We start from the raw sequence: 15,411 nt of genomic DNA on the forward strand, positions 1-15,411 counted from the left end.
ATCCAGCAACTCCGTTTGAAAGGCTTCAGCACCAAACTCAAGGACGATATCATCCTCATCAACTCCAGACCAGTCTCCGAGGAGAAGGCGACAGCCTTACCCAATTCATTAGCAAAGGCACCTCTTAAACGCATTATAGAGGAAATGGACTGTTCAACAGAAGAAGGCAGAGAAAACGAAACACCACAGTCGGCAAAGAAGATCAGAAGCAGCTCTCCATCAATCAGTAGTTTTTTTCGTAACCAACTCGACAAGATCGACGGGTAATCTCTCTCCTCCATCCTCATCATCAAAAACCCCTTCCACTCAATCCTCCCATTACCCTTCGCAACGACCCAAGGACAACAAACGCCCCATACCTCGTTTCCTATTCCGACCCAAACCACAAATTTTACTCTGGAACCGTGAAAGGTATGGTTCATTTCTCTCATCATTTAAAGAAATGAAACGCCTCTTGAGTGATTGTGAAATTGTGAGAATAGTCGAAACTTTCAATCTAAAGGAAATCAAAAGGAAGCCCTGTTTCCTGAAGGATCACCTACTCTTTCAATTACATGCAACCAAAGACCAATAAAGCGGTAGAGGCAGCAGAGGTCTGATATTCTTTCTGAAACAACACTCTTCGTCGAGTCGGTTAAGACTCCTAAACTGCTCCAACCAATGGATCATTACAGACCACCAGGTAGGCGCCATGACAATTATCATATGCTTAGCCTATTTTCGCCCAAAATCTGACGATGACTCGGAACTACTTCTCCTCCTGAGCATTATTGACTCTCTGCATTCACTAAACCCAAACAAATCATTCATTTTTATGGAGGATCTAAATGCGCAGGTGGGAAATCTTAATCAGCTCCCGAAATCAATGGACGTTGGAGACACTCTCACCCACTGGAGAACCTCGACATTAGAAACAACGAAACCACGGGAAAAACCCCTGGTGAATGAACTTGGGAGGATGAGATTTTTCATTCTGAACTGAAGAACTGCCTCTGGCACACCAGCACAAATCACATACAGCAGGAATAATGGATACAGCATTATTCGAGATTTCAGTACTGGGCAGAGTCTAACAACATCATTCCAGAATTTCAAAGTGGTTTTCGCCAAAACAGGAGGTGTATGGATAACCTCTTCAGCCTCACAAGTGGCATCCAAATGATCATCAACAAAAAAGGAAGATATGCTTTGGCAATCTTCGTCGATTACAAGCAAGGCGGATCACGCAATACTGTTTTGGCCACAGTCGACACTCCGTCATTCATGAAAAACTCTGGAGGAAGCTGGTACTGCTGGGATTTGAGTCGAAGGCGCTGGAATCGATAATGAGCGTGTACTCCAAACTCTTCATGCAATACTCCATAAATGAAGAGGATTCAATCAAACTTAAGATCAACAAAGACACTCCACAGAGGACACTTAGTTCGCTCCTCTTCTCGCTCTTCATCAGTGACATAGAAGCGCACTTCAGAACTTTTGGACTTTCAGGTCTAGGTCTGAGAGGTTCCCTGGAGATTCTGTTGATGGCTTTTGCAGATGACATAGTCATTCTCGCGGAATCGGAGCGAGATGTTCAACGCAAACTGGACGCCCTTGAATCATATTGTTATCTCAACAGTCTCCAGGTGAACGTGCCCAAAACAAAAGTGCTGGTGTTTCACAGGAGCCCGAAACTTAAGCGTATTGGATCCTTCCACTACGGCTCACAAAAAGTGGAGTTAGTGAAAGAGTACACATATTTGGGAATCGTGTTCTGCAGCTCGGGGAAATTTTACCAAGCTGCCAAAGACCGTATCTCCAAAGCCTCCAAAGCATCGGGGGCAACTCTAAATATTCTATCGAAAGCAAAACCCAACTCCATTTTCTCAACTATCAAACTGCTGGACAACATAATAGATACAGCTCTTCTATATGGAGATGAATGCTGGGCACAGGAGTACGTGCAAGAACTCGAGACGATTCCTTCGAGTTTCCTGAAAAGGGCCCTAGGGCTCTCAAGAAACACCCCCCACTATCTACTCGGACTAGAAACAGTTCGCACATCCCTAGAGGTAGAAGTACTGAAGAGAAATCTTGGCTGGTTGGGAAAGCTAGTAGCTATGCCAAATGACAGAATTCCTAAAAAAATGCCTCCTGAGGATGTTATCAGATGTAGAGTCCCAAATTTCTTCACCAACTCCCAACTGGATCTCCAAGCTGAAAACTCAACTAGATGAACTAGAGCACCAGAAGCTGATCAGCACCGACATGAGCCCCAGTCTCATTGAATCCTCCAAAGACGCTATCATCGCCACTCTACAAGAGAAGATCCACCTCCAAAATATCCAAAGGGCTCATAGATCCAGCTACAACAACCTCTACGCTTTGTTATTCGCGGACTTTAAATACCTCAATTCAGATATAAACTTAAAGAGTCTAGGACTGATTGGACAGTTCAAGATGGCTGACCTCAACAAGGCCAGGATCACATGGAAAGGGACTCTTTTAATCCTCGACTCGTCCAATTCATGCCAACTATGTGCATCTGGTGAACCTGACAGCGTTATCCACCTCCTGGTGGACTGCATGGCGCTTGAGCACATTAGAGAGCGGAACTCTTTAACCAACATAGCCTGGCATGATCTAGTCACTCCAGGTTCCAGTGCAGAAGTCACGAAATTGTCCAAGTTTCTCATGTCTTGCATGCAACTCCGATCCCAAAATTGAAAAATAGTAGAACACAAAAAGCATCTTTTCATTTCTTCATTAAACATAGACAAGACCAACTCGCTCAGAACAAAATTTCATTGGGTTTTATTCACTTAACTAAAAATGAGCAAATTACCTGCTCCAGTCACTTAAAATTTCCAGAAATGAACAGATCCGATCTCTTACGCTCCAAAAACTAGTCGTAGAACCGTTTTGGTAGAACTTCTGATTTCCAAATCTAATTGTTCTTTTTTTTTTCTTTTCTAGTCGAACCTAGGATTCGTCAATTGTGCTTGGATTCCCGGACTCGTGAATTAATTTCCTTTTCACATTATTTTTAGTTCTTCTTACGTTTGACATTTTTGTCTAAATGAACTGTACATGCATGATGTTAATATTATCAAAATTGCAAAGTTGTAAAGTGGCTCTTCCCCTTGTATAATCAGTGTATTCCCACTGAGTACAGTAAATAAATATTATTATAATACTCCCACAATGGCTCGCGCTGCTCCACTCACACTCACCCGTACTCATGTAAAATTTTAAAATTTACCCGTTAGATACCTTACAATTGTTGATCTGTGTATGTTATCATGGATTATAATCAGTACAGAAATGATATTCTTCAAAGAAATGGTGCAAGCAGAGAGACTTCCTGCACCACGAGCATCTGACTACTGCAACATTCGAACAACCTTCAATTTCACATTGCGGATTAGAGCATTGTCCAAATGCAAAATCAACAGGATTGTCTGATTCCTCTGGTTTTTTTTTAAAATATAACCACTTTGGAACCAAGCAAAACGGTATAGATTTCGATACCTCGGCGACGATAACTGGTTGTGAAATAGAGAGTGCAATTTTATTACATTATTCCGTGAATGTAAATTAATGTCATCCAGGAGAATGACCGTATCCGTAAAATGACATACTTAATTTTTCTAAATCCTGAAGCTATATACATCAAGAGATTGAATTTTTCTAGTGGTCCCTTTCGAAAACAACATAGGTAATAATTCCGCGGAGTTGTTTCTTTCACTACTTTAGAGCAGTATCCACTCCATGAATCAATTAACAGCAAACTTTTCGGTCCCATGTTCGAAAAGAATACTCCTTCTAGCCACATTTTGAAGGGCGCTAGAAAGTTTAAAATAGAGAGATTAACACAGTCAGTGCAAGACTTGTCATTTCTTGTTATCCATGCGAAATATTATCTTACCTGATGATAGTTTCCCTGATTTCAAAGCGATTACGTAAACATTTGAAGGTGTAAATAGATTTTCCTCGAGCCTGGGGCCGAACGAGCCAGAGAGTTCTTTGTAAACAATAAAAAGAGGTGCCAATAATTTTCCATCAGCGGAAATTGTAGGCTGTATCGTATAACTGTGTGTTGTCGATGTTATAGATTGTACAATGCATAAGACTTGTTTAGTACCTTCTTCTGCCAACCTTCGCCCCGAATTCGTTTCCAATTCAAAACTATTTTGATCGGATTATAGATATTTTGCAAGTCATATATTTCAAAATATGGTTTGATCTTTCCCAAAAATTCTTCCGCAGTTTTCTGTAAATCTTCCCGATTTTTCAATGTTTTACGTGTAACGAATTTATTAATTTTGCGGGAAGTAATGCGATAAGCTTTCTTGAAATAATAAAGCCACCATGGAAAGGCCTTGAAATGAATATCTTCATGTCCAATCTATTTCTGAGCTTGCAGAACCCATATCCATAGGTCAGTATCATGAACGATCAATCCCGCATCAATAGCATTCTTCATATTTTTCAGTGTATCCTCTGATATACGTTTCAATTTCTCCATGTAAGTCCCACATTGATTGATTTGATGCACCCAGCGACGTAACTGTTCAACTGATTCCACTCTTTTGAATCTATTAGCGATGCTTTTTACACATATATATAATAGATATATATATTTCTATCCTGTGGTATTTTTGAGGACCTAAAAAAATTTTGAATCTCTGTATCAACAAGTTGCAGATACAATTATAAATGAATAGTAATGGTGGTACTTTCGAGGACTGTCCTCAAAACAATCACGACATTCATTTGTATACATACTTTTTATCCTGCGATTTCCTTCAAGCTCCGGCAAAAAATTTCACTGCCTATGTCAACAAGTTGTAGGCATAACAATAATTGAATAATTTTCATATGAGTAGAAGAAAAATTCTAGTTCGATTAAAATTAACAAATAAAATTAAAAATTGTTTAAAAATTGATGCATTACTCTACTACTGTATTTTCTGGTAGGTATACCCCTCTAAAAAAAATTTTACAGCTGTTTTCTCTGTGCATATCATAATATGCGTTTGTAATATAAATTCTTATATTTACAAGTACTTTGGAGGACGTCGTTCAACGATTTTCAACCAAGGTCAAAAAATACAGTCAATTTTTTGAAATTTTTTAAGTACAGGGTGTCCCATAGCATGTGACCAAAGTAAATTGCGTAGAATACCGCAAGGTGGCAGTGCAGTCTAAAGTCGAATGTATGATTGAAGTGGGGACTCTCCGCAAATTTCATTCATGCTTCAGTTGCTCGGGAATTGCAGCACTAAAATGGAAAATTTAACCATCGAACAAAAATCATTCCTCATCAAATCATATTACCGAAAAGGAGATTCAGCTACTGCAGCGATAAGAACATTACATTCTAAGTATGGCACACACACTGGAGTGTCTGATTCGATTCTCAAACGGTAAATAAAGTGAATGAACTAACCAAAAAAATTTGTTTTCTTCTTTTGTTGAAAATCGACGCATTTTTCGACCAATTATGGGTATTTTCAGGATAATTAAGAAATTTGAGCAGTAGGGTACACTAGACGATGGAAGGCATTAATATCCTGGTCCCTCGCGTACTGTAACTGTTCGGTGACACGACCGATATTTCGTAATTTTAATGGGGAAAAAATTTTTCTTCCCATATGTACAGAGACCATTCATTCCACTTCCTGTTTGTCAGACTCTTTTTTTTTGTTTCTCACAGGAAAATATCCTTTCGAGAAGAGAATTTTAAGAAAATTCCTTTTAGCACGGTTGAGTCATAAATTCTAAGATTAAGAGAAAGTTGGAAGGCTGCAAACTCCCTTTTCCCACGGTGTGCAGACCAAATGTCCAGTACAAAGACACATTTTTTCCCAAGTAGCAAATAAAGGGTATCCCGGAATTTTGGAAATACCCAAGCCTCCCTCTCAATGGTCATTCTTGTCCACGCCTTCCCATTTTCTTCCAACCAATAATTTTAAAGCTAGCGAAAATTAGTTAGTCAATAAGAATTATTCATCCCTTCCAATTTCGAAAAGAGGACTCAGAATTTTCCAAAAACTTCTAAAAGTTACCTCCGAGACAACGGCCAGTGAAGACTTCGCTGTCACTGAGCTTCTCTTTTATATCCGAGCAATCTTTTTATCCAAGTCAAATCGTTTATTCAGTAAAGCGCAATATTATCGCGTAATTATTAAGTGAATTATTGTGTTTTAAATCGATAGACAATTTAGACTTTTTAGTTAATTCATCTCGTGCAATTTTAGATCTTATCGTGTAACTCAGAATAATATTTTTTGTTATTAAAATTAAGGTGGTTGTGAAATAGTGTTTTTCATTTCTAAAACCTTTAAATCAGAGTTTTATCCCACATCACACTGAGTCGGTTTACGTTCCCGTATCATTCGTTGGAGAATCATTGGCGAGCTGCAACATCGGAATACCTGGGATTTACACCCCCAAGTAAAGAGGCCTTCTACAATTTTTCGGGCTACCGCATTAATGATATTCAACATAAAATGGTCCTTCGAGCCGGATATATAAGAACTTTTAGTGTCGTATCGAAGTGTTAACTCAAATAAACAATTAAAATTGAACAGTTCGCGAGTGCGTGTACTAATATCTCTCACTCTAGTGCATCCAACTACGAGAACTTTGCCAGAATCAATCAGGAGCTGGACGTTTGAAGATTCTACCTGCCTCTACCTACCTGCTTTATTGACCACCAGGCACTATTCTTCAAATGTACTCGTCAATTTGAAGTGGTATTTCCTGTCTACTCATTGACAATTTTTATGCAATGCCCGACCAATTATCGCCAGAGCAGCTGGCCACGAGATGAAGAGAGCTGGTCGCTACATGAGGCGTTTAGTCTTCCATCCCGTACCTTGATAAGCATTATGACAAAAACACGGAAGAGATGGAGACAATGCCCGACGTTCTCCGAGAGCTTCTCACATTGGAACCCAACGTAAACCATGCAGAAATCCACGAAACAATGGAAGACGACGTCGAAGAGTTGAGAGCCGGCATTCAAAAGATAAAAAGGCCTGGACAAATGCCTTTCACGTCAATTCCATCATAAGTTTGCCAGAAAAATTAAAAAAACGTGAATTTTGGCAGAAAGGGTGTAGAACATCCTTAATGGAAACTCCATTCATGAAGAAAAACTCTTCTGAAGAGATCAAAAAATTATTAAATCACATTCAAACCTCAATTTTAGCCATGAAGGCACTAGGACTAGATGTTGCTGGTTGGAACACTCTTTTGGTGCACCTAATTCTCAGAAGACTCGACAAGGAAACTGCTAAAGAATGGAATCGCAAAATGCAGGGAAACGAATTACCAGAGTATGAAGATCATTTGACGTTTTTGAGAGAAGAAGCCGTAAGACTCACCTCAATGTATTCATACTCCTCCACTTCCACCGTTCGTGAGTCCACTATCGAATCTTCAGTCAATGGGAAATTTAAAAAATCAAAGGGAACTGCGCCGAAGACTCACGTCCTTCTAACAAACGCATCAGAAATCAACTGACCACGCTGCAACGTCCAGCATGCATTGAGCACATGTGAACAGTTTCTCGCTTTCGCACTGCTGAACAGAATTCAAGCCGCAAGGCAGGCCTCTCTATGCCTCAAGTGTTTCCAGTCAGGTCATAATACGAGGGTTTGCAAGGGTGACAACTGTGCCACGTGTCGTAAAAAGCATCACGAACTCGTTCACCTCAACGAAGAGGAAACCAGGATTATGAGGGCCTCTCTACCTGGAAAAATCATTGCTCTCGTGGCCACTTTGCCACCGGGAGATTTCATCGTTACTGCCATGGTAAATATTTTCGATCATCAACAGAGACCCATCCAGTGTCGAGCTATTTTGGACAGCCAAAAAATTGAAACTGCCACGAGAATCACTCAGTATGACCGTGGAGGGGCTTAATAACTCTCAAACTGCAGCTAATGACTTGGTGAACATGACTATCCAATCGCGAATCAACGGGTTCAATCGATCACTCAGTTTTCTCACTGTCAAACAAATCGGTGGACTTTATCCTATGGAACCGGTCGACAGGAGTGTTCTACAGCTGCCTAAAAATATACAATTGTCTGATCCATTATTTGATCGGCCAGCGCCAGTGGATATTTTGATTAGTGTGGGCACGAGTTTATTCATGTTCTGCCAAGGCCAAATCCGATTGAATGGGCCCAGTGATCCAGATTTAATTCTCCAGCAAACCCAATTGGGATGGATCCTTGGTGGGAGCGCTCTGCCTAAAACACGCTCTGCCGTAAATCAACCTCCAGTGCAATGCAATTTGGCCACTGAATCAGAAATGATCAATTCTGGATTTGATATGTGGAAATTCTGAGAATGAGAAGAAGTGCCTACACTCTCTCATAAATATTCTCAAGAATAAGAACTCTGCGCAACTCATTTCATGGAAAACGTTACAAGAGATGAAAGTGGACGCTACATCGTTTCATTGCCTTTTAATGATAAAAAATCGGCTCTCTGTAACACAAAGGAAATACCAGAAGTAAGATTGAGAGCATTGCGACGAAAATTTCTACGCAAACCAGAGCTGGAAAAGCCCTATAGGACAGTGTTACAGGAGTACTTTGATCTGGGCCACATGACGGAGGTCCCCAACACTGACCCACCGGACGGGGGTTTCTACCTGCCACATAACGCGGTCATCAAGACTACGAGTCTCACTACGAAGGTTCGTGTGGTTTTTAATGCATCCGCAAAAACCAGTGCGACTGTAATTTCGTTAAATGATGCACTGATGACTGGTCCTATGATTCAGGATGATATTTTTTCATTACTGCTTCGTTTTCGATCTCATCAGTACGTGTTAACTGCGGACGTTGAAAAAATGTACCCACAGTTTTTAGATCGCGATGAAGATAGAAAATTCCAAAGAATCATGTGGATGGATGCTAAGGGGCAAACCAAGACCTACGAATTAAACACTGTTACTTTCGGCGTTGCTTCCGCAGATAATAAAAGTGAGAACTTTCCTGAAGCCGCCCTCCGCATCAAAAGGGATATATATGTCGATGATTTACTCACGGGGACTGACTCATTTGAAACTGCCATGAGTCTCCATAATGAGATCGACGTTCTATTGGAACGAGGTGAATTGAATTTGAGGCAATGGGCCTCCAATGGTCCACGTTTATTGGAGAATCTACCTGAAGGCAGCTTTAACCTACAACTGAAGACCGACAAGGAGGCCACTATCAAGACCCTTGGCGTGCACTGGAACTCACAGCGGGACGCCATTGTCTATACAGTGAAGCCGATGCCTACTGCTTCAAAGGTCACTAAACGTTCTATTTTGTCGAAGATGGCCAAGATATTTGATCCTCTCGGTCTACTTGGCCCAGTTATTCTTCAAGGCAAAATTATCATGCAAAAACTGGAAGGAACAATTGCGGTGGGACGATCTTGTACCATTGAGTGTTAATACTGAATGGAACTCCTACAAAAAACAATTATCTCTGATGAATAATGAATCATTCATCAGAAAAATCATCATCAGTGACGCAAAGGAAATCCAATTACACGGATTTTGCGATGCAAATGAAGCAGCTTATGGCGCTTGCATTTACCTGAAAACTATTGACTCCAATTGTAGCTCAGAGACACAATTATTATGTGCCAAGTCACGAGTTGCTCCCATCAAAACGATAACTCTTGCAAGGCTTGAATTATGTTCTGCTCTGCTACTGGCTGATTTGTATCAAATGGTGAAAAATTCCTTGTCTCATCAGATTCATCGAGCAATTTTTTGGTCTGATTCCATGGTGGCTTTACGCTGGATCAACACACCACCACACAAACTCCTTGTATTCGTCGTAAATCGAGTCTCTGGAATTCAAGAGAAAACCAATGGAGGTGAATGGCGTCATGTACGAACTCATGACAATCCTGTTGATCCCGTGTCTCGTGCATTAAACCCTGCAGAATTCATCGAAAATTCCCAGTGGAAAAATGGACCACCTTGGTTGAATGAAGATGAATCAAGTTGGCCAACTACTGAATTGCTGATTCCTGCGGAAATTCCAGAACTGAGGAAAGTTTAGTGTCTTTTAACGTCTCCAAAGAATGATCCTCTCAAACTTTACTCGTCAATCGGTCATCTCAGAAGAATCGTCGCCTTATGTTTGAGGTTCAAGAACAAAAGGCGCGGATTAATCACTGCAAAAGAGCTATAGCTGGCAAACGAGAGAATCATCAAGTTGGTTCAAGCAGAAACTTTCTCGAATGAAATAAAGGAGCTCGAGAAAGGGCAACTCCTCTCGCCTAAGCACAGACTGAAGTCACTCCACCCTTTTGTGGATAAAAATGAATTGATAAGAGTGGGTGGTCGATTGAGCAATGCTACAATTCCTTATGCCCAGCAACACCCTCTGCTGCTTCCAAAAGGACACACCATCTCCAAGTTACTCATTCGCAACGAGCATCTCACCAATTTTCACTCCGGAGTCCAGACAATACTTTATTCTCTGCGTACTAAGTATTGGTTACTCGATGCCCGAGATCAAGTGCCAAAAATCATTGGAGAATGTACCAGATGTGATCGTACAAGTCCACCAAACAATGACTATGTCATGGCCAACTTACCCAAAGTTCATGTCACGCAGGCCAAGCTCTTTGTCAATGTCGGTGTAGACTATCGCGGTCCCTGTTTTTTGAAGGAGAAGAAACATCGAAACAGAGGCCGGGTCAAAGTTTGGGTTGCTGTGTTTGTGTGTATGACAGTGAAGGCTGTGTACCTCGAGGTGGTCAGTGACCTAACGACCGAGGGTTTTATGGCAGCTCTCAAGCGGTTCATCGCCCGGAGAGGTAAGCCCTTACACCTGTACTCTGACAATGGGTCAAACTTCATTGGGGCACACAATGAAATTCAGAAGCTGTATGCTTTGCTCCAATCTGAAACCAACAATGAAATGGTCCAGAAGAAGTTGAGTGAACAAGGAATCACATAGCACTTCACTCCTCCCCTCTCTCCACACTTCGGGGGTCTATGGGAAGCAGGAGTTCAATCTTTCAAGCATCATTTGAAGAGGATCACTGACACTTTGGTGACTTACGAAGAATTCAACACTCTCGTGATTGAAATTGAAGCAATCCTGAATTCTCGTCCTCTCACGCCCATCTCCACTGATCCCAATGATCTCCTCGTGCTCACTCCCGGCCATTTTCTAACTGGTGATGCCTTGACCAGTTTGCCAGAACCCGATTGGGAATCCAGTCCGAACAACAGACTTTCATCTTGGGAACTTATCCAGAAGAAACAATAGGAGTTCTGGAAACGCTGGTACAAGCAGTACCTCAACGAACAGATCGCCAGGACCAAGTGGACTACTGGAGAACATCAAATCAAGGAGGGCACTATTGTCATTATTCGAGAGGACAATCTGCCTCCTCGTCATTGGGTTCTTGGGAGAGTCATTCGAGTTTATCCTGGTGATGACTGAAAAAATCCGTTCAGTGAGATTAAAAACAGCCGAGGGTGAGTTCGATCGGAATGTTCGAAAATTGGCTCCATTGCTCGTTGATCAAAAAAGTGAATGAAAATGCAAAGACTCAAATGTAAAAGACTCTAAGTGAATAGTTGAGAATGCCAAGTAATGATGTCATTCACTGTTAAAGTAAGATCAAGTTCAATTTATTCTAATGATTTTTGAAGTCGCTAAATTTGATATTCCAATAATGTAAGATACTCACAATTAGTTGATCATCTTAGACTCTCAACCCCCCCAGTGTGTTCGGTGACAAGACCGATATTTCATCATTTTAATGGGGGAAAAATTCTTCTTCCCACATATATGGAGACCATTCATTCCACTTCCTATTTGTCAGGCCATTTTTTTTTGTTTCTCACAGGAAAATATCCTTTCGAGAAGAGAATTTTGAGAAAATTACTTTTATTACGGTTGAGTGATAAATTCTAAGATTAAGAGAAAGTCGGAAGGCTGCAAACTCTCTTTTCCCACGGTGTGCAGACCAAATGTCCAGTACAAAGACACGTTTTTCCTCAAGTAGCAAAAAAAGGGTATCCCGGAATTTTGGAAATACCCAAGCCTCCCGCTCAGCGGTCATTCTTGTCAACGCCTTCCCATTTTCTTCCAACCAATAATCTTAAAGCTAGCGAAAATAAGTTAGCCAATAAGAATTATTCATCCCTTCAAATTTCAAGAAGAGGACTCAGAATTTTCCAAAAACTTCTAAAAGTTACCTCCGAGACAACGGCCAGTGAAGACTTCACTCTCACTGAGTTTCTCTTTTATATCCAAGCAATCTTTTTATCCAAGTCAAATCGTTTATTCAGTAAAGTGCAATATTATCGCGTAATTATTAAGTGAATTATTGTGTTTTAAATCGATAGACAATTTAGACTTTTTAGTTAATTTATCTCCTGCAATTTTAGACCTTATCATATATCTCAGAACAATTATTTTTTGTGTTATTAAAATTAAGGTGTTTGTGAAATAGTGTGTTTCATTTCTAGAACGGTTTACGTTCCCGTATCAGTCGTTGAAGAATCATTGGCGAGCTGCAACATCGGCATACCTGGGATTTACAACCCCAAGTGAAGGGGCCTTCTACAATTTTCCGGGCTACCGCTTTAATGATATCCAATAGTAACTACGGATGAAGTTGTCCGCACAACTGGAGAACATTTTTTTTTTTAATCCAAATGATACTCTTTGAAAGGCTTCTCAAACCTTGAAAGTCTCAAAAACTTCACTTCACCGCATCTTGAAAGAGATTTTGAACTTCCATCCCTACAAAATTTCTCTGCACCAATTTTTAAGTGAGGAGGCGATGGCTCACCGTATGCAATTTTGCCAAGAACTTGACAATTTTTTTGAATCCAAGGAAATGAAGGCACAGAATATCATTTTCTCGGACGAAGCACATTTCTACTTATGTGGCTTAGCATGTAATGATTTTTCCGTAGTCTCAACAAATACTCAATAAACCCTAACCCAAAATTCTCGATTATCTTAACACGGCTAAATCATTACCTTCGGTCTCGTAATCCGACAAGTCTGAAACGCCAAAAACCATAACGCTAAAACTGGACTCCGGGAACAATCAGCAGCTCATCCAATCCTTACTTCGTGTATTTAGGGCGCCAGCCGATTTTTAGCAATGCGGAATCGACAAACCGCAAACGGAACCGTATTTTCTTAAAACTAAATACCGATTGGCCCCAAAAATCCAATAACGACAAGAAACATGTCACAAACCATACGCAGAAATGTGGATTACGAGGGTACGGGATTTATTCGGCTGCTCAGTGTGCGGGTAGTGGAGAGAGGGGTGGATTCGTGGACGAGAACCTCAATTAACAAAGCCAATCATCGATCGAGAAACCAATAAGCCAATGTCTTAGATTCTAAACGGGATAGGTAAGGTCGATATTGAATAATAAACATAATCGTACTGACGTGTTTCGCTATTGCCGAGATTAATACAAAATCGTAAATTCGTAAATTCGTACAAATACAAAATTACATGGATGTGACTCGAAGTAATCCCAATTATTCTAAAAAGGTCAATTAAAATCTAGAAGACTCGAAAATATACGAATAATAATTTTAAGTATGAAAGAGAAAGCGATCCCAATCCAAAGTTGATAGAGAGAAGCAAAGTATTTTCCACGAGGGGAAAACGAATCCGAGAGAGAGAGACTATAGGAAGGTAGCGTACGTGCGAGAAAGAACAGATGAGGTAGCTACGCGAAATAAAGAGAGAACTCACGAGAATCTACTAACTTTTCTTATTTTCGACGGTAATTAATCGAATTTCAAATTCTGGAGCCTCTTTGTAATGGCTTTCTTAATTCTTACGCCATTTGTAACGCATTAAAACTTGGGGATCTCATCCACCGAAAAGGTAGCAAAATGAGCTAGGGAGCTTGAATCAGCCACGTGGCTGATTTACCGGAAGGGAGCATTTCTAACCCGGAAATGGAGGTTTTCTCCATGAAAATAGGTAGCTTACGGTCTCAAATGATTTCTAAGATAATAAGTAGCTTATTCATTAACGCAAGAGAGTTTGGATAATTTTATTGTTCTGGAAGATAACTAAAAAGATAGCGTCCCCATGCCCAAGCGGAATCCAAAACTCAACGAACGCTAGAGAGCATTAAAACGCGTAAAAGGTAGCTTAAGAGCAATTCAGGTAGCCTAATTTTTCTCCCAAAACTCGTGTGAATTTGAGAAATATGAAGAAATAGGTAGCGTAGAATAATTACGTAAAGAGAGCGAGATAAGGCAGCAAGCAAAAAGGTAGCAATGAAGCAGGTAGCGAGTTGCATCAATCGCCGTAGCGAGACGCATAGAGCATGAATTTTAGCCTAAAAGTTACGGTAGGTAGCATTATTACTATTTGGATTTATTCAGGTAGCGTAATTATCATTTAGATAATTTCAGGTAGCTTCCAGGGAGCATTTGGATTCGTTTGAAGGGTTTTCTACCCAGCAAACCATGAGTTTCGGTGTTGGCGTCATTCCGAGAGGTAGCGCCAACCTGCGTGGTCCAATCGCTTTTCCGAAAAACTGCACTAATTCACTTTTAATCACCTCTAAATAAGTACACGGGTGCTTACTATAGTCTGGAGCGTTGAATTTGACGGAATTTTGGTCACGGGGCCTCGATAATTGCCTCGAAAGTAACTCGTTCAGGGAGCTAGATCGATTCGCACCTCACTCTTGGTCGTCCGGGTGGATACTGTAATCGCGTGTGTGAGCTCGGGCCTGTTGCGTAGTGGTGGGGAGTCTAGGAGAGACCAGCCCCGTACGGTACTGACTCGAGTGTTGGAGATGCGAACTATCGATTCCCGGGGTAATTGTGCGCGAAATATTTAAAGATTTAAATTTGAAATTTCCTATAATTGATTCTAATTATTTTAACTGAACAAAACTGTAATTACTTGAACTTAACGTGAAACTGAGATGACTGAGCGGATCTTCACTCCATCTACGACCGGAATAAGGTAGCTTATCTCCCGAGGGTACTCTCCGGAGTGTAATTAGAACTTTACGAACACTTGACCAAACTCAAAACAAAACGGCAATTCGCATTGGCAACTGGGTTCTTACCCCTACGACCTTCCACCTGCAAAGCCCTAATACTCCCACGACTAAGGGAGCGCGGATACTTCGATCCGACCTATGTACTCACTCGATCAATAAACCAGAAAGGTTACAAAAAATCACTGGGTAGCACATTATCTTCGCCAAGTTATCCACGGTGATATTTTGGCCCTAAACCGAATTTACATAAATTATCTCCCACTACCAAAATCTAACTCAGTAAAACTGACTGGACAAAAATATCTGCAAAATATCTGGTTTATTTTATGAAGTTATTTAATGAATATTTTTCTAAAATTTTTGGGAATCGATTCACG

General features: G+C 40.7%; 3 protein-coding genes across 3 annotated transcripts; all 3 read left to right on the forward strand.

The window, feature by feature from the left end:
- The first annotated feature begins 1,325 nt into the window (after positions 1–1,325).
- Positions 1,326–2,216, forward strand: LOC107045590. The gene has a single exon (XM_015267906.1). It carries the CDS (start codon positions 1,326–1,328, stop codon positions 2,214–2,216), a length of 891 nt encoding a protein of 296 aa, XP_015123392.1.
- Positions 2,217–8,905: 6,689 nt separating this feature from the next.
- On the forward strand, positions 8,906–9,448 carry LOC107045591. The gene has a single exon (XM_015267907.1). It carries the CDS (start codon positions 8,906–8,908, stop codon positions 9,446–9,448), a length of 543 nt encoding a protein of 180 aa, XP_015123393.1.
- A 1,147-nt stretch (positions 9,449–10,595) lies between these two features.
- Positions 10,596–10,973, forward strand: LOC107045592. The gene has a single exon (XM_015267908.1). The coding sequence runs from the start codon at positions 10,596–10,598 to the stop codon at positions 10,971–10,973; it is 378 nt and encodes a 125-aa protein (XP_015123394.1).
- The last annotated feature ends 4,438 nt before the right edge of the window (positions 10,974–15,411 follow it).

This window comes from Diachasma alloeum, unplaced genomic scaffold, assembly GCF_001412515.2.
Source record: "Diachasma alloeum isolate Michigan unplaced genomic scaffold, Dall2.0 Dall_scaffold_01013, whole genome shotgun sequence".
Lineage (NCBI taxonomy): Eukaryota > Metazoa > Arthropoda > Insecta > Hymenoptera > Braconidae > Diachasma > Diachasma alloeum.

Bases quoted from the DNA above. Each gene is read 5' to 3' on its own strand.
- LOC107045590 (XM_015267906.1), top strand. From the start codon at position 1,326: ATGAGCGTGTACTCCAAACTCTTCATGCAATACTCCATAAATGAAGAG.
- LOC107045591 (XM_015267907.1), top strand. From the start codon at position 8,906: ATGTGGATGGATGCTAAGGGGCAAACCAAGACCTACGAATTAAACACT.
- LOC107045592 (XM_015267908.1), top strand. From the start codon at position 10,596: ATGGCCAACTTACCCAAAGTTCATGTCACGCAGGCCAAGCTCTTTGTC.